At 45.4% G+C, this 21,638-nt stretch overlaps 1 protein-coding gene across 4 annotated transcripts in view; it reads left to right on the plus strand.

Moving 5' to 3' along the window:
* The window catches only part of DNAH9 (dynein axonemal heavy chain 9), a 318,684-nt gene that overhangs the window by 208,551 nt on the left and 88,495 nt on the right, over positions 1-21,638 (plus strand). For all 4 annotated transcript variants that reach the window (XM_082708418.1, XM_082708419.1, XM_082708420.1 and 1 more), the window contains 3 exons: positions 6,802-7,062; positions 14,073-14,498; positions 20,921-21,040. In XM_082708418.1, coding sequence (XP_082564544.1) covers positions 6,802-7,062; positions 14,073-14,498; positions 20,921-21,040 — 807 coding nt within the window. The remainder of the gene's footprint in view (positions 1-6,801; positions 7,063-14,072; positions 14,499-20,920; positions 21,041-21,638) is intronic.

Here is a 21,638-nt window from a genome sequence, read left to right on the forward strand (position 1 = left end):
TCTGGCCTCTCCTCCAGGAGCAATGATTTGCCAGATGGCTTCTCTGTGCCCTATATCTACTACGTCCTCACTCATTGATCTCATCCTTTTGGCTTTTTTCGCTTCTGGGTTCTAGGAGAACTTTTCAAGTTTACCTTCAACAATTCTAATTTAACAGTGGGTAATATGGCTTCTGCTTATGTTTCCAGGGACGACTTTAATTATGCTATTACATTTTTTAATATCCTAACAACCCTTCCTCACCTCATCCTTTTCCCCTTCCAACACATCCTATTGCTTTCTGTTTTCCTGCAACTTTGTCGCAGACACCATCCTACCGATGATGGCAGACAGCTTTCTCGATGTATTGTCTAGATCCGGCCGTGCGCCATCTTCAGACCTGTGTTCTTCTTAGTCTCCTGGATGCCTTTCCCTTCCTTGTTCTGTATTTCTGAAAAGACCCTTTTCTTCTTTTACTTTTTTTACTCTCAGGCATGGTGAGATCTGTTCAGACTTGGTGTTTGTCCACATGTGACGTGTAACAATTGTCCATGACGCTCCTCTGTGTCCATTTTGTCATGACCACACCCCTTCCCAGAGCTGCAGTTCTGGGCAGACCAAGGGACACAGATCCCAGCCAAGGCCCTAGCCATTTACCTGGCATGTACCTTTGTTGTAGAAAGATGGCATCTTCTCTCCCAACACTTTTCAGTACTCTCAATCTCTGAACTTCTAGAAAACAGCATGAGATAGAATCCCAGAATGCAGTCCTTCCCAGTTATCTTTAACATCTGTCACTTCTTCCTCCACCTGTCTCCCACCACCAACCTATGGTGCCCTCAGAACACTGACTCCCCAGCATCCCCCATTGTCCCTCCCCTCACCTGTTCTCTGGGAATTATTGATCATCCCAGTAGAAGACTGGTTGTACCAGGTGAACCCAGCTCTGTCTGCCTGTAGCGAGCGGAAGAGCCTCCCCAGTCCCAGCATCAATCTTGGTCTCTTCTCCTTCAAAATTCTCTACTTCAATGAGATGTGCTTTTACCTACCTACCCAATTATCTAAAAATCAGGGAATTACCTTAGATTCTTCTCCTTGTCTCAGTTAAGAATTAACAAATCCTCTACTTTCATATATATATGTCTCAAAATGTACCCCTCTTGCTGTATCCCCGTTTTCAATGCCTTGATTTAGACACTTATTTACCTGGATGATTTCAACACATCGAACTCCGCAATGTCTCCCCCATCCCAAACCTGCATCACCAACAATTTCTCACATGGCCCATCAGCTTGGGGTTGTCCTTGATGCTTCTCCTTTCTGTCACACGCCCTGTGCCCAAACATCAGAAAATCGCTGTCGGCTCTAACTTCAGATATGCCCAGAATCCTAGCGCTGTGCACCTCCTGTGCTTCCATGCCCCTGATCTGGGCCACTGGCATCCTTAACCCAGGCAACCAGAGCACCTTTCTAGCTCATCTGTCTGCTCCTTTTGCCCATCTTTGGTACATCATCCACAGAGTCGCCAGAATGATGCATTCAAACCCTAAGTCAGAGCATGTCACCTTTCTGCCCCAAACCCCGAGATGGCTTCCATTTCCCTAGTTAAAATGGCACCCCAAGCTTCTCTGCCATGGTACCCTGAAGACTCTCAGCCCTCACCTCCCACTACCCTATGTCCACAACGTTCCTCTCTCTCTGGCTGTGCCACTGCTGTGCTCTCTCCTCAGACAACACTAGGCCTTTGCACTGGCTGTTTCCTCTCCCCGGGTGTTCTTCCCTCTCTCACCCCATGGCTCACTGCCTCATCTCCTCCTCTTTGCTCAAATGTCACCTTCTCAGTGAGTCCTACTCCGATGACCCCATTTTCAGTTGCAACCCCACACCACCCCCATGTCCCTTATTCTGCTCTACTTTATCTTTTTCCCAAAGACCTTACCCCACCAACATGCAATTTACTTATTTGTTATCTTTCTTTTGTGGTGTCTATCCCCATCTGTTGGACACAACCTCCATAAGGACCAGGATCTTTATCTGTTTGGTTCACTGATGTGTCTGATGTGTCTAAAACAGTGCTTGGACAAAGTGGGCACTCATTAAATGTTTGTTGAATGAATGAATGAATGAATGAATGAATAGATGGGTCCCCCTACTATATTCTAGACGTAATATCCAATAGAAATATCCTACTGGTCATATATGCAAACTAAATTTTCTAGTAGCTGTACCAAAGGAAGTAAAAGGAATAAAAGGAATTTAATTCTGACCGTGTATTTCAATCTTACATAATTACATCATATATTTTAAGAATAGGTTTATTAAACCCAACACATCCCAAATCTTATCATTTTAACAGGTAATCAATGTATAAAAACGTTATCAATGAAGTATTTTTTTTCTACATGTCTTCAAAAACTACTGTGTGTGGTTATACTTACAAAACATCACCACTGGGACAAGCCACATTTTAGGTGCCCATTCATTAGGTGGGGCTGGCGGCTACCAAACCAGAGGGATATTGAAGAGATCTTTGCTGTTGGAGGGATCTTTGCTCAATCCACAAGCTTAACTCTTCTCTTCTGTGGACATTAATGTTTTAGACACAACATTGCAGATTCTCTGGACTTTCTAGAACTCTCAAACTGTATCTTTGCCCATGGGCCATCCTTTCCTCCCCGCATCTACCCCCTTGCACCCCGGCACCCAGCACTTCTTACTGGTTGTGATTGTCCCAGATCTCCACAGCCTGTTCATGTCTCTGGGTTTTTACATCCGCCCCTGCCCTTGTCAGCTTGTCTCTGTCAACACCTATGTGGTTTGCTACCCCTGCTCCCAGAAGCTCTTTCTAAGCTCTGAGAAGCTGTGCCTTCCCATCTCTGAGGTCCCATCCCCGAATTATATTTCTTCTCTTGTATATGTCATGTCATACCACCAGCAGTCATTTAAGCGCAGACACCAGGATTCATTGGCTCATAGTAGGTGTTCTATAAACGTGTAGATAAAGGGCCATATGGGTAGATCAGATGGCCAGGGAGCCAACCAAACGAACGCTTTCTAAAGTCACCTACAAGCTCAGAATGGGGCTGGAGGAAGGGCTCCCCAATACTGTAGACATGGTATGTATTTCATACTCATGGAAGGTTACAAGGGTGATTCTTCTTATAAAAATGGTGTTTTGGCTTCCTAACTCTGTTGTAAACCTTTCATCTGAAATTGTTCCTTAGATAGAAAAAGCCTTAAGTATATGATCATAATCTTGGTATAAGGGTAATGATTTGGATTATGTGGTATCATTCCTGCTACTCACATACGACAGTTTGGGGGATTCATAATCTCGTGGCTAAATGAATCTCACAACCCTGGCTCAGATGGACTCCAGATTTCTTTAGCAACAATAGCAGTGTTAGGAGTAGTAATTGGACTGGTGAGAATGACAATAATTAATAATTGTATGGTCATCCCAAGTTGATAAATTTTAGACATTATTTCATGCTTAGACTCAAGGGGACATAAACGTAACTTTATTTTTCTATAACTGAATTTAACTTAGCTAGAGAGCTGCCTTTTTCATTTAAGAATAAAAAGTTCTTTTTCTTATAAAGATTATTTATTTGAGAGAGAGAGAGTGAGTGCACAAGCCGGGGGGAGGGCCAGGGGGAGGGGAAGCAGACTCGCCACAGAGCGCGGAACCCAACACAGAGCTCAATCCCATGATCCTGAGATCGTGACCTGAGCTGAAACCAAAAGCTGGACATTCAACCAGCTGAGCCACCCAGGCGCCCCAGAAGTAGAAACCTCCTAATCTTGCATTTCAGGTTGCCTTGGTCACTTCAAGTTAGAAACTCAGTCTCTGGAGGGCAGTCAGTTCAGAGTCTAAATCTAGCTCCAGGCTGTTTCCCTGTGAAGGGTCTTTTGCTCCTTCCCACCTGGGCAGTGGTGGTGGTCATGGCTTCAGGAGGCAGTGGTGAAGCCCCATGCTGTGGTCTTCTTGCTCTCACTGGCTCTGCTGACGGTGGCCTGTTCTGCTGGGTCGTTGGGCAGCCTTGTCTGTCTTTGCTGCTGCCTCAGGTGAGAGCTTCACAGCTGGCGTCCCTTCTGTTCCATTCTTTCTCTTGGCACAGTCAGAACTCCCAACTCTGACTTGGGATCTCGCTCTGTCTCCTTCTGGCATCTTCAGAACCCACTGTCATCCCTACTCCGTATTTGGCTCATGAGCAAGAGGGGCTGTTGGGTTGAAGAAATGTTCATAAAAGGCCTACATATTTTTGCCAATTCCCTGCATATAAGATTTACTCCCCAAGTCTGTCTGTCTGGAGACTCTTAAATTCAGTTTATCCTGGGGTTTCAAATAATCTCAGGCCACCGAATCTACCTGACGTTGATGGTTCAATAATTCACCATGCCATGATGTATTCATCAGGACTCTTTCAGTTACAAATGAAAAAAAAAAAAAAAAAAAAAGAATTCAAGTTCACTTAGCATTAAAAAAAAAAAAAAAAAAGTAGAAGAAGAAGGAAGGAAAAGACAGGAGATAGAGAAAATTTTTTTTGAGATTACATGATGTATTTGGCAGCGAACCAAAATCCAGCTGAAGTTGACTTAGACCGAAGAACAACAACAACAAATAAAACCAAGAAAATTCAGGGATGGAGCTGAATCTGGACAGGACTGGAGCTAGATCCTCCCTAAACATCCCTGTTCAAGCAAGCGACCCCCCTGGGCTCTGGCAACCTCGGAATCACATTCTGTCTGCTTTGCAGCCCCACTGTAAGAAGGAGTTCGCCTTTCCCAGGATTTTCTGCCAAGCTCCTGGATAAATGGTCAGTGGCTCTGACTGGCCTCTTCCGATCATCGTTCTGCCCACACATGAACCATTCTCTGGGACTTGGATATTCTTCTTGGCCAAGCGAGGTTCAAAGGACAACCACTAGAATCAGCTCCACCCAGACTAAGAGGACGTGGGAAGGGAGAACTCCCCAAAGGAAATTCAAACTCTGTTTCCGAAACAGGGCTGAGAAGTTGTTATTAGGCAGATAACCATGGGTCCACCAGAGATGGGAACCCTCTCCATCTGAGAGGAGCACCTACGTGAAGCGTGAATTCATATGAGAACAAGGCAGGTGACCAGAGGGGCTCAGAGGAAGAGGGAAAATAGCCTGGGCTTCCAGACCTCGGCTCAGTGGGGGTTGCTGTGGGTTTTCCCAGGTTCCTCCTCCTGTGGCTCTAAGGAGAAAGGCCTGGGAGGCTTAACCTTTCTCTTTAGTATCATGTTCCTGATCCTTAAAGAAGGGATCGTGTCTCACCACCAGCCTCTTGTCACGCCACTCAGTTGACAACCCCTATCCCCCCAATAAACATTCATGGGGCTGGCAAGACTGGGGAGAGACTCCCTTTGCTGGCTGTGACATTGTCCTTCTTGATCCTCCTATCCGGGGGTGGGGGAGGGTGTCTAAAGAGAAGAGAGCCAAAGAGGGGCTCGAATGCTTTGAATAAGGGAAAAGAGAAGAGGAAATTTTAACTTGACCTTTTTCAACATACCATTCTATGGCAGAAGAGCCATAAAATGAGCCTGACTCACACCCTCCCTTTAGCTACGTGGGGAATACCTCGTTCTCACAGGCGGACCCTCCTGTCACAGTTTAAGAGCCATAAAGCTCCCTTCACAGTGCTGGTGATTATTTACCTTGGACCCTAGGTCATGAAGTCTATGTGCAATCAGCAAAACAAACAAACAGGCAAAAAACAACAACAATAAAAACCCACAAAAACAAACCAAAGGGAAAAAAAAAAAAAACCCACTCCAATTTTCTCAAGTCTCCCAAGATTTAAAAAGGAACAAAAAGTTACTGGTGTGTGTTCCGACTGCGGTGATTATGTGGTTCAATCATTTTGGTTTACAATCGCATCTTTGTCCTTGTAGAAATAACTCCCTGGAGCTGAACAACGGGAGATAGAAACAGATTAACCTCCCGGCACTGGTATATAAGACTCGTTCTGGGGAGCAGGCCTTCATTTGAGGTTAACAAAAAGTCTCCAGTTCCCACAAATACACAAAATTAAAGAGCATTCTCTCCCCCCACCACCCCACCCCTCCGCCTTCCTTTTCTTCTCTTTTGATCTGCTATGAAAAGGGAATTACTGGGCAGCATCTAGGCCTCTGTTTTCTTCCTCCCCTTCTGTACTTTGCATCATAAAGCTTTCCAATCTGCTTGGCGTGTTTCAGGAGCTCTGAAGTCATCCTCGGTTGCTGCATGGAAATGGGCTGCAGGAAAATGAGACACAGGAGGTCATCCTGCAATGTAAAGTTGATGGGCCATATTGCAAAGACAAGTGGCTTTTTTTACTTCCCAGAAAGAACCAGATCTGAGGAGGCTTCTCTTTGCATGTCAAAGGACCATAAAACCAGACCAGTGACTCTCAGAGGTTGGAGAAGGGCCTCTGTTAACACCACGAGGGCCCACAAAAACACAGATCGCCTGGCCCAGTCCAGAATTCCTGATTCAGTAGGTCTGGAGTGGGCCCGAGAGTTTACATTTCTAGCAAGTTCCCAGGGGCTGCTGCTGCTGCTGCTGGTCCCAGAACCACACTCTGAGAAGCAGCACCCTCCACTCGACTGATTGAAACAGAGAAAACCATTCCTCCTCCAGCAGATCATAGAAATAGACCGTTCCTACGTGCTAATGTTCCCAGCACTTCATTCTTTCCTCCAAAATGCATATGAATCCAGAGGCTGGACCTCCCTGAGAGGTCAGATCCCCAGGGGGCCCCCCCACCCCCTCCGAAGCCCCATTGCTCCCGCTAAGCCCCATTGCTCTGCGGCAGGTGGATGGCCTGAAAGCCAGGCTGGCCGCGCAGGAGGGGGAGCTGAGGCAGAAGAATGAAGACGCCGACAAGCTGATTCAGGTGGTTGGCGTGGAGACAGACAAGGTGAGCAGAGAGAAGGCCATGGCCGACGAGGAGGAGCGGAGAGTGGCCCTCATCATGCTCGAGGTGAAGCAGAAGCAGAAGGACTGTGAGGAGGACCTGGCCAAGGCGGAGCCGGCGCTCACGGCAGCCCAGGCAGCTCTCAACACCCTCAATAAGGTGAGAGGATCCAGTGTCCATCTGTCCCATCTGCTTACCCCTCCTGGGGGGGGTGGGGGGAGCTCCTGTGACCCAGACAGCACAGCACCCTGGTGTCCCAGAGAGATCCAAGGGCAAAGGCAGAGGGTTTCAGGCTCAGAATCCAGCCGCCAAAACCAAGAGTCAGACGCTTAACTGACTGAGCCACCCAGGTGCCCCACGAGTAATTTTTAATAATGCAATTGCCATTATATGTTATTTGTACAGTAAAAAAAAAAATAAGTTCACTGTAAAAAATACATAGGGAACAAAAAGAAAATTCTAAGTAACTTTGTAGGGGGGAAAGGACCATGAAATTGCAAACAAAACCATTCCCACTAAGAAAGGAAAAGCTACACCGGATTTATTTCAGTTTAGCTATAAAAGTGAGAAAAACCGCCAAGGCAGAGACTCGAAGTGTGCAGAGACTTACTACCCGGCTCTGATTCAGGGGTTCTTCATGCATTAACTACAGATTGATTGTGAAGTTTGAAAATGATGGGAAAGCCAGAAGTGGGCATGAAATAGCAGAGTTTTGGGAACGCGGAGGGTTTAAGGACATTCTAGGGATCCTTGGGTCCACAGGAATGCCCTCACCACACACAGTACAGGCTGCTCCTTTCCACTTCACCAGGAGTTTCAGCTCAAGGTCATGCGCTCAGGGTCCTGGGATCGAGCCCTGCATCGTGCTCCACACTCAACTCAGAGTCCCTGTTGTTTGACTTTTAATATTAGCAAGTAATACAAAAAGCCCATTTTATGATCAAATATATTGGAAAATCCTAGAGTTTCCAAGTTGAGCGTACTTCTCTCTGAAAGGACTTCTTAAAGGACTGTGTTATGCGATGAGCCTGGTACTAAAAGTGATAGAGACAGCACGAGGACATAAAACCTCAGATGACTCTAACTTAAGAACAGGTGTAAGACACCTGTGTAAAACACTAGTAAATCACGTTCACCATGCCACCCCCTGGCAAGTTTTCCCTACGTGAGATTATTCAGGTAACCATCCCCAACTCTAGATCAAAAATGAAAAGCTTCATTGTCATTTGGGGAGATGTCAAAAGGGGACTTAACACAATTCAGCATCTGCTGCTTACTAAAACTCTCAATAAAGTAGGAATACAAGGATATTTGCATTTTTAGCTAACAGATGGCAATCAATCCCAATCCAAGGACAAAATATCCTATCCAATGATAGAACATTAAAGGTGTTCCCATTAAGATTTAAAAAAAAAGCATAATAATGGTCTCTGTCACTATTATTAAAAATAAAAAAGTTGTCCCAGAATTTCTAACCATAATAAATGAAAAATAATCATCATGTAAACGTTATAATACCTGTTATAGAAAAAATAATAATAAAAAGGAAGAGTTAAGGGCCCATCACAAAATTTACAAAAATTTATAGCTTTCTTAATATCAGCAGTAGCCCATTGGAAAATATGATATTTTAAATTAGCAATCAAAGCACAAGATACAAATAACTGAATATAAATTCACTGAAACAATGTATAGAAAAACTGCACACCCTTGTTGAAGAACATAAAATTTGAATAAACAAATATATATACATATACCAAGTCTTTGGGAAGATTCACTATTACAAGGATGTCTGCTAATTCTCAAGTTATTTTTGAAGTTAAATGTAAACCTAAGTTACCTCCCGTTTGATTTTTGGTTTATTTGTGTCTAATGTCTTTAAAAGTCCGTATCATTTAAGTAGCTGTTAAAGATTTAATAACTCAAACATCCAACTGTATGGAGTTGGTAAAATAAATTGTGGCTCATCAAAAGGAAAGAAAACCACATAATTCAGTTAAAATGATGTTCTACAAAGATAATGACACGGACAATTTCAGATACAATTTTCTGTGAAAATCAGGCTCAAAAAGTAGATAGTGATTGATAAACGTACATTTGTGTTTGTGTATGTATATGTGTATATACATGAATCAGCCAGATACTCATTCCGGTATACTCAAGTTCATACATATCTCCACTCACAGTCTTTCTTCTGTGTCTGTTAGTCTCTATGTCACGTGTGCATGTGTCCATGTATGATGTGTATATATGACACGTGCATATATGTGATGTGTGCATGGGTGTGACATCTAGGTGTGCATACACCTGTGTATACATGTGATGTGTGTTAATATGATCACATACACTTGATGTGTGCACATATGTATATATAGTGATGTGAACATGTGTACACATGTAATTTGTGTATATATAACACATGTATATATGGCGTGTGTGATTGTGTATATGATATGTGTGACTTGTACGTGTGTATGCATCTGATGTGTGTATATATGTGTTGTGTGTTATATATGGTATATGTGATATGTGTGTGTACATGTGTGTGTGTACGTGTGTGTGGTGTGTGTGTGTGCTGTGTGTATACATATGGTGTGTGTGTATATATGTGCGTATACATATGACATGTCTATATATGACCTAGAGGTGTATATGTAACATTTATCTCTGGGTAGTAATATTATGAGTGTTTCCTGCTTTCACCTTTATCTTTGCCAAATATCTCATAATAAATATTCTTTTAATAAAAATAACTTTTATTAAGTCTTTTAATAAAAGGACAGTGTTACCTTGTAAAACAGTTAACAATAAGAAAAAAATGAATTTATAAAATAACTAAAAAAATGATAAGTTAGGATCAATTTTAATATATGTGAAAGACCCTCTGAACAGAGAAACAAAGGATGATAATCACGGTATCATCTGGAAAAGGATTATTAAATTTGTCTCCATGAAAAGTAAATCTTTATATACCACACAATATTATAAACAAGATTTTTTAATTTTAAAAAGAAAGGAGCTAATACCCTTCGTATGGAAAACCTCCTGTAAACTGCGCTGGAAGCTCAGCATTGGTCTCCCGTCCCATTTTCTCCTGGCCCTTCCCCATTCTGTTTTCTCTGTGACCCAGGAGGCTGGCTCGGGTGGCCCCGACGCTCTCCCTTGACCTCCTGCTTCTGGTCCTGGTAGGGGTTTGGAGGACGGAGACGAACGTGTCGATTCCTTTGGTCCCAGGGACCTGCCCGCTGCTGAAAACCACAGCTCCGGTCCGGTTCCCTCTCCACCGATGTTCTCTCCCTCCTTCTCCCTTCCTCTCCTCCTCTCTCTCTCCCGGTTCTCTCCTTCCCTCTCTTCTCTCTGGCCCGACCACAGCTTCCGGGCTCAGCCCATGCTACTAGCCCAGGGTAAGGCATTATCCCTTTATAAATAATTCCTTTCATTAATGCCCCTCAAATTAGCCGGTGTGTTGTACCATCTTTTTGGCCTGCAGCTACCCCGACTAACAACTCACGCAGCAATCAAAAATAAAAAGATAAACAGCGCAGTAGAAATGTAGGCAAAGATCAATACCCAACAGTTCACAAAACAAGAAACCCAAATTGCTTAAAAACATGAAAAAATACATTTAGTATCACCAGTAAATATGTATATGCCCATATATGAATTAAACTGATGTTATCCCCTTTTCAGCCTGTCAAATTGGAAAAAAAAAAAATTTTTTTTAAATAATGTGACCGTTGCTGAACAGGGGCGAATGAAAACTTTCTCAGACACTGAGAACTGGAATGGGAATTTCTGGGGAGGCGGGTAGTGTGTACAAAGGACACTAAAGATGTGCCCTGCCCTTTGACCCAGCAGACCCACTCCCAAAGAGCTTGTCTAAGATTTTCACGAAGATTCATGTAGAAGAATGCCCTGCAAACCTTATCCACATGGTACATTTGTGGAAAGGTTTCCAGGAATTGAATGTTTAACGTCAGTTGTGGCTTGTCCCCCAGTGGTACGTTGACTTTAAAAATACTATTTGAGCAGAGGAGCCATGTTCTCTCATGCCTCTTTTTCAAACTTTTGCCTACACTAGCTCCTATATATGTCCCAAACCCAATCACCTATCACATCTCCACTGTTGAGAGCCCTGGTCCTGGGCTGGCTCAGTCTCCTACCCCAACAACTGTGCGGCCTGCTTGGCTGCAGTGGGGCCAGCCACTAAAGGTCTCAGAGCAAAACCACATCATTTCACTCCCTGCCCAAAACCCTCCAGTGGCTTTCCCTTGATGTTAGAATGAACTCAAACTACCCCGCTGTGGTTCTAGATCCTTCCTGGAGCTTTGATCCTGACCGGCTCTCCTTCCCCCCACCCCTGCCACCCTCCCAACCCCACTCTACAGAGAAGGAGAAATTTGAGTAAAAACTTGGAGAAGAGCAGGTCTAGGCAGCAGGGAGAGCACGAGCCTGATGGCAGGAGTGGAGTGGAGAAAACAAGCATGCCTGCTGTTGACTCGCTCACAATCCCACCTGTCTTCCGTCCTGTGTTCCTCTTGGGAGAACCGTAACCACCTGCCTTGCAGTGATTAGCTACAGGAGCCCCGCCTAACTAAACGAGATCATTTCCCAGGACATTTTTTAAAAGACCGATTGGGGCGGGCAGGGCAGAGGGAGAGGGAGAGAGAGCATCTGAAGCGGCTTCCTGCTGAGCAAGGAGCGTGACGCACGGCTTCATCCCAGGACTCTGAGATCACGACCTGAGCCGTAACCAGGGGTCAGATTGCCCTTTAACTGACTGAGCCACCAGGCGCACCCTCCCAGGACATCTTTATTTCCACTGGCACTGGAGGAAAGGTCTCCTCTTCCCGTTGCAAAGCCATGACCATGACCTTGAACAGCTGACCCCCTTTCATTCCAGGTGATTGTTGGACACCCATGTTGATGAGCACCTGCTGTATGCTGAGTTCTGTTCTAGGCCCTGGGGCAACTGGGGTTAACAGGACTGAGGAGGATATAGAAATTCAATAAAGAAAAGGTGGTGACCAATTCTGATAGCCCCAGGTTGTCTGCAGATCATCAAGGAGCTGATGGGAAATGATGGGAAGGGGAAGCTGACGGGGAAGTCCTTCTCCGTGGGCAGTGTCTGAATTCTGAATTGAGATCCTGACAGATGAGAAGGGATGAGCCAGGCAAGTAGCTTAGCAAAAAGCGTTCCGGGCAGGGGTCTGGAAGTGGGGATGAGCTTGGCAATCGATGCACTAGAAGGAGGAGACCATGGCTAGAGCATAGTGACAGAGACAATGACACAAGGCGAGGGCAGAGGGGTAGGTCGAAGGCCTTGCAACACAAGAAGATGCTGTGCAAAACAGAAGTGCACACAGGGAGCAGCTGAAACAAGAGACGATCCAGAGAGCCCACAGGCGCTCAAAACACAGGTCTTGGGGCACCTGGGAGGCACGGTGGGTTAAAGCCTCTGCCTTTAGCTCAGATCATGATCCCAGGGTCCTGGTATCAAGCCCCACATCAGGCTCTCCACTCAGCAGGGAGCCTGCTTCCCCCTCTCTCTCTGCCTCTCTGCCTACTTGTGATCTCTGTACATCAATAAATAAATCTTTAAAAAAAAAAAAGAAAGAAAGAAAGAAAGAAAGACAAATAGAACACCTGGGTGGCTCAGTGGGTTAAAGCCTCTGCCTTCGGCTCAGGTCATGATCCCAGGGTCATGGGATTGAGCCCCGCATCGGGCTCTCTGCTTAGCAGGGAGCCTGCTTCCTCCTCTCTCTGCCTGCCTCTCTGCCTACTTGTCATCTCTGTCTGTGAAATAAATAAATAAATAAAATCTTTAAGAAAAAAAAAAAAGAAAGAAACACAAACACAGGTCCTGCTCGTCCCTCCAGCCAGCTCCCAGCTCATCGCCCTCAGATACTGGAACCAGAAAGTCCTCTTTGTTCTTGAGCTGGGTCTTCTGTCACTGCTACCAAAAAGGCTGTAGGTAATTTATCAAGAGATACGAATATAAAAAAAAGACTGGAAGAAACTACATGGAAACATTAACAGCGACATAGCTGGGTCGTAGGAGTCCCTTTCAACTCTGTATGTTTTTATGGTTGCTTATTTCCGGACGCTGAGCAGGCTGAACTCAACACTGGTTTAAAATCGTGGGGTTTTGTTCCTGATTCTACGTCCTGACTCTGCCCCCAGGGGAGGCCACCCCCCACATGTATGCCATCCTTCCATCCCCGCCTCTGATGAGTTTTCGTGACCCAATGTGAAAATGGTGTCAGAAGCAGAGATCGTCCTCCCACGTGCTTTCATTAGGAGCAAGAAGTAATCCCTCCCCCTCGCCGTTTGCAGATTTCCAGGCCCTGTTGGGCTGGAAATGAATTTGACTCCCCCCCCCCTTCCAACATCATCCCCCCAAAACAAGTGCTTCTGGGGTCATAGGCTTCTCACACGTGGTCATTGACAAACCTTAAATCAACGTCACATGCATTTAAGACACGGCTTCTCTCACAGATGAGGGCACACCCCTGCTCCCAATTTACAGTTGGACACACAGAGGCCCGGAGAGTGGAAATGACTTGCCAAGGCCGTTCGGCCATATCTTTCTGGTGCAAGTGATGCTTGGAGCAGAGGACGACCCCACCTTGAAGCGGGCGCAGTGATTGTGCTCAGCTTTAGGTCCGAATTATTTCCCAGTGGAAAATGTCACCTTGCCATCCGGACAGTCAAGTGTAGTTAGAATAAGCTCATGGAACAAAGCTCTTTAATTAAAGAAAAATGAAATTTGTTGGGTTACAGGGCTAGTCTCTCCAATCCAAGATGGGAAATTAATTTATAATAACCTTATCTTTTATTCATAGCGTGCTGCCTATTTCAGAGAATGCTGGCATCCTTCTATTTTACTGTCGAATGTGAAATAATTGTGTGTTTCTAATGGGCTGTGAGTGGCGTTCCAGAACTGAACAAACGAGCTGAGTCTCCGCTGGCCCTTGGCAGGGGTCTGAAGCCCCTGGGGGGTAGCTTTGGTTTCCTTCGGATGAGTCATGACATTTAAAACTCGGAGGGCTCCACGGGCTTCAAAGCAGCCCTTTCAGAACGATCGTCCTGGAGCCCAAATCCATTAGCAGCGGAGGACAAAGGAACCACGATCGTTTGTCCCTAAGCACCTCCTCCTCTCTCTGCAGACCAACCTGACCGAGCTGAAGTCGTTTGGGGCGCCGCCTCCGGCTGTCAGCAACGTCACTGCGGCGGTGATGACCCTCACGGCCCGCGGGGGCCGCGTGCCCAAGGACCGGAGCTGGAAGGCCGCCAAGGTCACCATGGCCAAAGTGGACGGCTTCCTGGACTCCCTCGTCAACTTCGACAAGGAGAACATCCCCGAGAGCTGCCTCAAGGCCATCAGGCCGTACCTGCAGGACCCCGAGTTCAAGCCCGAGCTCGTGGCCACCAAGTCGTCCGCAGCCGCGGGGCTCTGCTCCTGGGTCATCAACATCGTGCGCTTCTACGAGGTCTTCTGCGACGTGGAGCCCAAGCGCCAGGCACTGAGCAGAGCCACCGCGGACCTCGCCGCCGCCCAGGAGAAGCTGGCGGCTATAAAAACCAAAATCGCGGTGAGTGAGGCCGTGGCCCCTCCTCCCCCACTCCACCCGGGCAGTCTCTGGGGGAAACCGCATGCGCCCCCGTGTCCCAGCGCCCGAGGGTCCCGATTTTGAAAAAGAGGCGGGAAAACCAAAGTGAGATGCCGAAGCTCCTGGCTTTTCAACTGAAGCCCCCTTTGCTTTTCCTCAAATCCTGTGTTTCCTCAAATACAGACGGATCCTGCAGACCATATGTGGTCTGCGCTGTTCTATGGAAGCTTTCAGAACCAAGCAGCACCTTGTGGTTGGGGGGATGGTCCCTTGACCGTAAGTGTAAAACGGTGAGGGCTGGTAGCTTTGACTACCTCTGGGTGATGTCTTGAGCAGATCTGCCTCTCTCCAGACTGGGGGCTGGGGAGATCTGGGTTTGCACCTGTTTGAGAGAGAGTTCCCCCTTGAACCTCACCTTTGCCCTTAAAAATGCACGCAATCAAAAGTAGAAATCGGAATCCCTTAGGACGGGAGAGCCGCTGAAATTCCATTCTAGGCTGGCCCCTTTACAGCTGTGTGACCTCTAGAAAGGTCTTTAAAATGCCCACACTTCCGTTTCCTGAAGTAAAATGGACACAGTAACCTCTCGCTTATTGAGACCACAGTGATGACCAGGGAGAGTGTCCTCACAGAGCCCTCCCGTAGTCCACATGGGGCTAAGGCCACTGCCACGTCACGACGACCATGGCTACCCCACCTCAGCTCTCCCTCCTCCCTACATGTGCTCTCACACGCGTGCTCCAGCTCAGGTCACTCCTAGGATCGAGTTCAATCCGAAACACTTCCTGGATCTTTCCTCTCTACGCACACATTCCAGGCAAATAGGATCCTTGGGGCAAATCTGTCGTGATGGTAAAAGGGGCTTTACAGATGGTGAGAAGTAAATTGCAGATGTGCCGTCCACTTCACATGACACGGGCGTATTAATTGCTAGATTAAATTCCATGGCTGAAAGCGCTAATTCAAAGAACCTTGCCACCGATCTCTTTCTCAAGAAAAGAAACTTGGTGCGTATTAAGGAGGGCACGTATTGTATGGAGCACTGGGTGTGGCGCATAAGCAGTGAATTTTGGAACACTGAAAAAAAAATAAAATTTTAAAAAAGGAAAAAAGGAAAAGAAACCTGGGCAAAGCAGCTAATCGCTCAGTTTGTTGGCTTTATAAATCCAGACATTCAGGGGCCATCTCCTTAAAATGGATGATAATCACCTTAACAATGGCCTTCTTCAAAGAACACCCAGACCCGAACACCAGAACACCCCCACGGCTGATTCTGAAGGGAGTAAGCCTCCTGAGAATTTCCATATTCTACAGTCTCTCCCAGAAAAATGTTAGAACTGCATGTTCAAAGTTGGTTTTCTTTTTTTTTTTTTTTTCACTCAAGTTATTTTAACTAAAGGAACATTTGGTGCAAAGGGAATGTTTTCAAAATGTTTATACCTTTTCACTAGCCAACATTCCCATGATGGGCCCAGTCAACCTGTGAAAGCAACAAGCACTTCTTTCAAATACTTGGCTACCTTAAGAAGACACTTCTTTTCTGCCAAAAAAAAATTTTTTTTGAAAAAAAAATGCATTCTAGCTTTTTTTTTAAAGATTTTATTTATTTATTTGACAGAGAGAAATTACAAGTACACTGAGAGGCAGGCAGAGAGAGAGAGAGAAGGAAGCAGGCTCCCTGCTGAGCAGAGAGCCCGACGCGGACTCGATCCCAGGACCCTGGGATCATGACCTGAGCCGAAGGCAGCGGCTTAACCCACTGAGCCACCCAGGCACCCCTGTATTCTAGCTTTTAACATCCTCCTCTCCCTCCTTTGTTTATCCACGTGCCTTTCAGCGTCCTAACACTTTGGGACACTCCCCCACTAATGACAGACACTAACAGACGCTAATGACACTCCCACCCCTAATATGAGGGCCACCCCAGGCAAGGACATTCCTCCCTCTAGAACACTGAGGCCATTGCCAGCTCCTCCTGTCCCCCAGCCTTATTTTCAGGATTTTACGATACTTCCAAGTAAAGAACATTATATCCAAGCTAAAGTTTTTGTTTTTTTTTAAAGCATATTCCCAAACAGATTATCAAAGACCTAAAAACAGGAATACTGGCATTATATCTGCATAGTATATTTTGGATGGGTTTTGCATATAGGTATTTTCCTTTTTTTCTGTAATGATAGCAAATATTAATTTAATGATTCATTAAAAGAACAGTAATAAAAACAATGCATTTTCACGGAGCTTATACTGACACATAAGTAAAATATCAGAGAAAGGCATCTAATGAGAAACCACAGTCCCCAGCCCTGTAAGTGCTCATGTTAAAAAGGACTGGTCAAGCCACTCAGAGCCTTCATGCTAGTACCTTCTATGTGTTTCCTTTGGCTCACACTCAGTCTTTGCAAACGGTTTTGTTAACCACCAGTATTTAAATCAACAGGAGATTTTCATAAAAATCTGATTTCTGGCCAGCCTTAAAGTCATCAGAAGATTCCCAAACAGCAAGAACCGACCCTAGAGTTCAGTAGCCCCTTGAGTCACCCCATCCAACCCAGTTTTGTCACGAGTTCCCACGAACCCCTGTGTTATTCAGTGTCAGGCTCCTCTGACCAGCTCCCATGATCTTCCTGGCCCCATCTCTAGACTGTGCTGACATCCCTGTTTCTTCAGCTGCGTGTCTTCACGACACCATCATGACAACCACTTTTAATTGACATTAAAGGTAATTCTTGCCCTGGGGCAGAGAAGCAGCTTCCTTGCAACCTTTGGTTTTCAAGACAAAATTATTGCCTATTCCTTCAGCTCTTCCCCGACCTCCCACTTCCCACCTTCTGTTGCCACTACTGATTGTTTCTTTTGCTTTTGAGTCACTGAGATACAAAATATCTCTGCTCTGTTCTGCAACCAAAATTAAGTGTCCCAGGCTCTGTTCACTGACTGACTGGGAAAGGTGAAACGTCCGTAAATCCCCTTTGCATTCTCTGAAACTTCCTGTATTTTTTTTTTCTTTAGCAGATCTAACTGGTCCATTAGTATTCCATTTCCTCTATTTATGGAAATTGTTATTTATTAGTAACAATCCACAAAATGCTGTATGGGCTAATAAATTCTGAAAACGTGAAGGATATACAATAAACATGCAAAAATCACTATTTCTATACATAAACATTGAAAGATCCAAAAAGGAGATTAAGAAAATCATTCTTTTTATTCAAGGATAATTGACACACAATGTTGCATGAATTTCAGATGTACAACATAGTGATGTGACAAGTTTCTACATTCTGCTGTACTCACCATAAAGGTAGCTACCACCTGTCATCACATAGCACTATTACAAGATCATTGACTGTATATTCCCTATGCTGTGCCTTTCATCCCCGTGATTTATTCATCCTGTAACTGGAAGCCTGGACCTCCTACTCCCCTTCACCCATATTGCCCACTCCCACCCCCACCTCCCCTCTAGCCACCATCAGTTTATTCTCTGTGTTTATAGGTCTGATTCTGCTTCTTGTTTAAAACAATTCTATTTTTTATTCACTTCCTTCTTTTATACAATCTTTCCCCTTCCCCCTGGAGTTTCTACTTGTTTTTGTGGTTTTTTTTCTCTGTCATTAGTTCCTTTTGCATAACCTCGTTACCCTTAACCTCTCCATGCAATCCAGTGTCCTAACACTTCCATTTTTGCCCCCATGACCCTTCACTCTTGTCCCAGACTCAGAGTTCAAATCAGTGTTGGAGAGGAAACATGTTCACTGCTTTCTTGGGTTGGTTTCAGTGACTCACGGAGCCCTTGACTTCTCCTTCCTTGATTTCTTCTCTTGTTTGCTGGAGCTCACTCTTAAGTAACTTTCTCAGAAATGTTAAGAGGCCAATTTTCTGATTGGTTCAAGTCTGGAGATACCTTTCTTTGATTTTTAAACTGACCTGGCAATTTCGCTGAGTACTGAATTCTGATGCTATTGTCCGTCCCCCTCCCCACGCCGCCCTACTTAGAACACTGCATGCCTTACCCTGTTCTTTAGTGAGAAGTCTGATGAGCAGTCAGGGTCACATTCCTTTGTCAATGCACTGTGTTTCTGCCTTTCTGAAAGTCTTTACTTTTTTTTCTTTCTTTTTTTTTTTTCTTTTTCTTGAGAGAGCACAAGTGGAGGAAGGGGCATGGGGAGAGAGAGAAAGGTAATCCCAAGCAGGCTCCATGCCCAGTGCAGAGGCCAACGTGGGGCTCGATCTCATGACTGTGAAATCATGACCTGAGCCAATATCAAGAGTCAGATGCTTAACCAACCAAGCTACCCAGCCACCCCTTTTTCTGTATTATTGATGTCTGAAGCTTTGCACTGATGTGCTTAGCTGCCATGTTTTAGATTCACTGTACTCAGCATGTAGAGACTTCTTTTCCTCAACTCTGGAACATTATTTTGTATTATTTCTTTGGTAATCTCCCTTCTGTTTACTTTTTGACCTTATTTTCTAGAATACACGTTTGTTGGATGTTGAACATTCTGATGATTGTTTTGTTCCCTCACGGTCACTTTATGTTTTCTTACACTTTCTAACTTTCCTGAAATTCATCTTTTAACCCTCCCCTTGAATCTATTTTTTTTTTTTTTACGTTAACAAGAATAGTAAGGTCTGCAATAGTTTTTGTTTTGGGTTTTTTTGTTTTGTTTTGTTTTCTGGTTTTTTTTTTTAAGATTTATTTATTTATTTGACAGAGAGAGATTACAAGTAGGCAGAGAGGCAGGCAGAGAGAGAGAGGAGGAAGCAGGCTCCCTGCTGAGCAGAGAGCCCGATGCGGGACTCGATCCCAGGACCCTGAGACCACTTTGCCCTCTGTTCCTTTTGCTAACATTCTTTCCTTGTTTTATGGATGAAACAGCTCAAGTCTTCCTGAAAAACTACTCATGAAGGATTTTATTGTGCTCCTTGTGACTAACGTTGTATCTTTTCTCAGGTGTTTTCCCCCCTCTTGTTTACCTTAATTTAGTCCTTATCAAATGGCTTCTTGTCCTTTCATGTTTATAAGAGTAGTGCTCAAAAGCTGGTATGAGTCAGCAAGCAAGGGCCGAGCTGACTGACTGGCAGAATTTGTTTTCAGGATCAGTTGAGTTAAGTTGGGTTGCACAACGTGGTGTCTTCTCCCTGCAACTATTGAATCTCCTGCTGGTGACACAGACACCTGGTGACATTGGACCCTGGGCACGTGGGTGGAGATGGGGGTAGAAGATCAGTCAGCTCCCAATGAGCCCTCTTACTTTCAGCACCCCCTTCCATCACACCTAACATTTCTAAATCCCTGGTGTGTGTCTCCTTTGGTGAATGGAGGCCTGCTCTGTGTTGTAGCTTCCTGTGCCCTCCTCTGGTACTTTCCACTTTTCTCTAAGTCCAGTCTGCCATAAATCGATTGCAGTCCCTCACTCTCCAGTGACCCTCAACATTTGCTCAGTGTTCCGGGTTTATGATATTTTCAATAGCTTCATAATTATTTTAGAGAAGTCTTCGGAAGAAGAGAAGGTAAATGAGTGTGGCCAGTCTGCCATTGTCAATCGGATGACTCACCACCTGCTTTTCAAACTGCTTGGCTGTATAAACTTGGCCCTTGATTTGTTTCTCCTGGGACATGGTAATGGCCAGCAAAGCAGCCTGAATGCCAGCTACTGCATAGGCATGAGACCTATTTGGAGGTATCTACAATGTGTCCCTATGTCTTTGTGTATGCAAATATGTATTCTGGGGGCAACAGAAGCTACATACTTCAATTCTAAACTCTTGATAAATTTAGAAAACATTGAAACCATGTCTTCTTACAAAATTCTCCTCTACTTCAGGATTATTGGACAGAATAGATTAGGTTAGCAAAAGTTACCTGTACTCCTAGGACCTGAAAACAAGGAGAGGACTTAGACTGCACACAGCCCAGTCCCAAACCGCAGACCTGTGGCAGCAAATACAGTATGCGCCCCTCCCAGGACCCCTGGCATCCTTCTTACCATTTTCAGGCCAATCCAGGCTTCGGTGCACTTCTGCTTTTAATAGAAGCACTGGTGTTTTAATAACACCTGCAGCCCCTTCCCACTCCCAATACAAGGAGAAACAGAGTTTATGCACCCCACCCGAGTGTCCATCACTCCACTTGGCCCCACACCAAGGACTGGGGCAAGAAAGCTCAGCCTTCTTGCTTAGGACAGGGCTGACCTGGGCTTCCCCGAGGGCTCTACCTGAGATCACCCCTAATTTGCCTGCCTTTCCTTCCCTGCCCTACCTTCTCCAGTCCCTTACAGCTCCCCCACCCCAGGATGCCTTCCCTAAACACCACCTACACATGACTCTTATCTCAGCCCCACTGGAGGCAACTTAGGCTGGAATTACGGATAGACCTTGTGTTCCTTCCTAAACAGCACCTTAATGAAAACCTGGCCAAACTCACAGCCAAGTTCGAGAAAGCGACGGCAGACAAACTCAAATGTCAGCAAGAAGCTGAAGCAACCGCAGGCACCATCTCCCTTGCAAATCGCCTGGTGAGTGTGAACCTCAGCAGCCTGAGCCGTAATTACATTAGCTAAGCTTGTCAAGTGCCACTGAGGTACAGAATAGATGAGCACAGCTTAGCACCGCTTTGACTTGGGGGGAAATATTAAAATGTGCTGGGCTGTGGGCGAGGGGGAGAGGGAGGAGCCGATACTAAAACGTGCTGGGATGCAGGGACTGAGCCCTGAGAAGTGCGCCTAAGCACACCCCGGTCTGGTCAAGACCATTTTCCTACAGAGATGTTTGGGAGGATGGGAGCCCTTGATCTATGAGACAGTGGGGTGAGACATGACATGCTTATGTGGTATATGCGCATTGACCAGAGGAAGCCTTTCGAGACAAAGCTGGCCACTTGATAGGCAAGCTCAGCAGCTCTTTGCTGTGTAATGTTTGATGATAAAGTCATGACCAGGATAAGGATCTGAGACAGAAGCAGACAAGAATGACACCTCTTGACCCTGAGCATCTGTGAGCGTGACCTTGCCCAGATGCATGTATGTACACTTACATGTGCACGCACAAATATATGCATACACATGTAGGCTCTGGCCTCCCTAAGAGTTAAGTTGAGGGTCCCCGCAGGGTGTT

This window comes from Mustela nivalis (assembly GCF_964662115.1).
Source record: "Mustela nivalis genome assembly, chromosome: 17".
In the NCBI taxonomy this organism is placed as follows: domain Eukaryota; kingdom Metazoa; phylum Chordata; class Mammalia; order Carnivora; family Mustelidae; genus Mustela; species Mustela nivalis.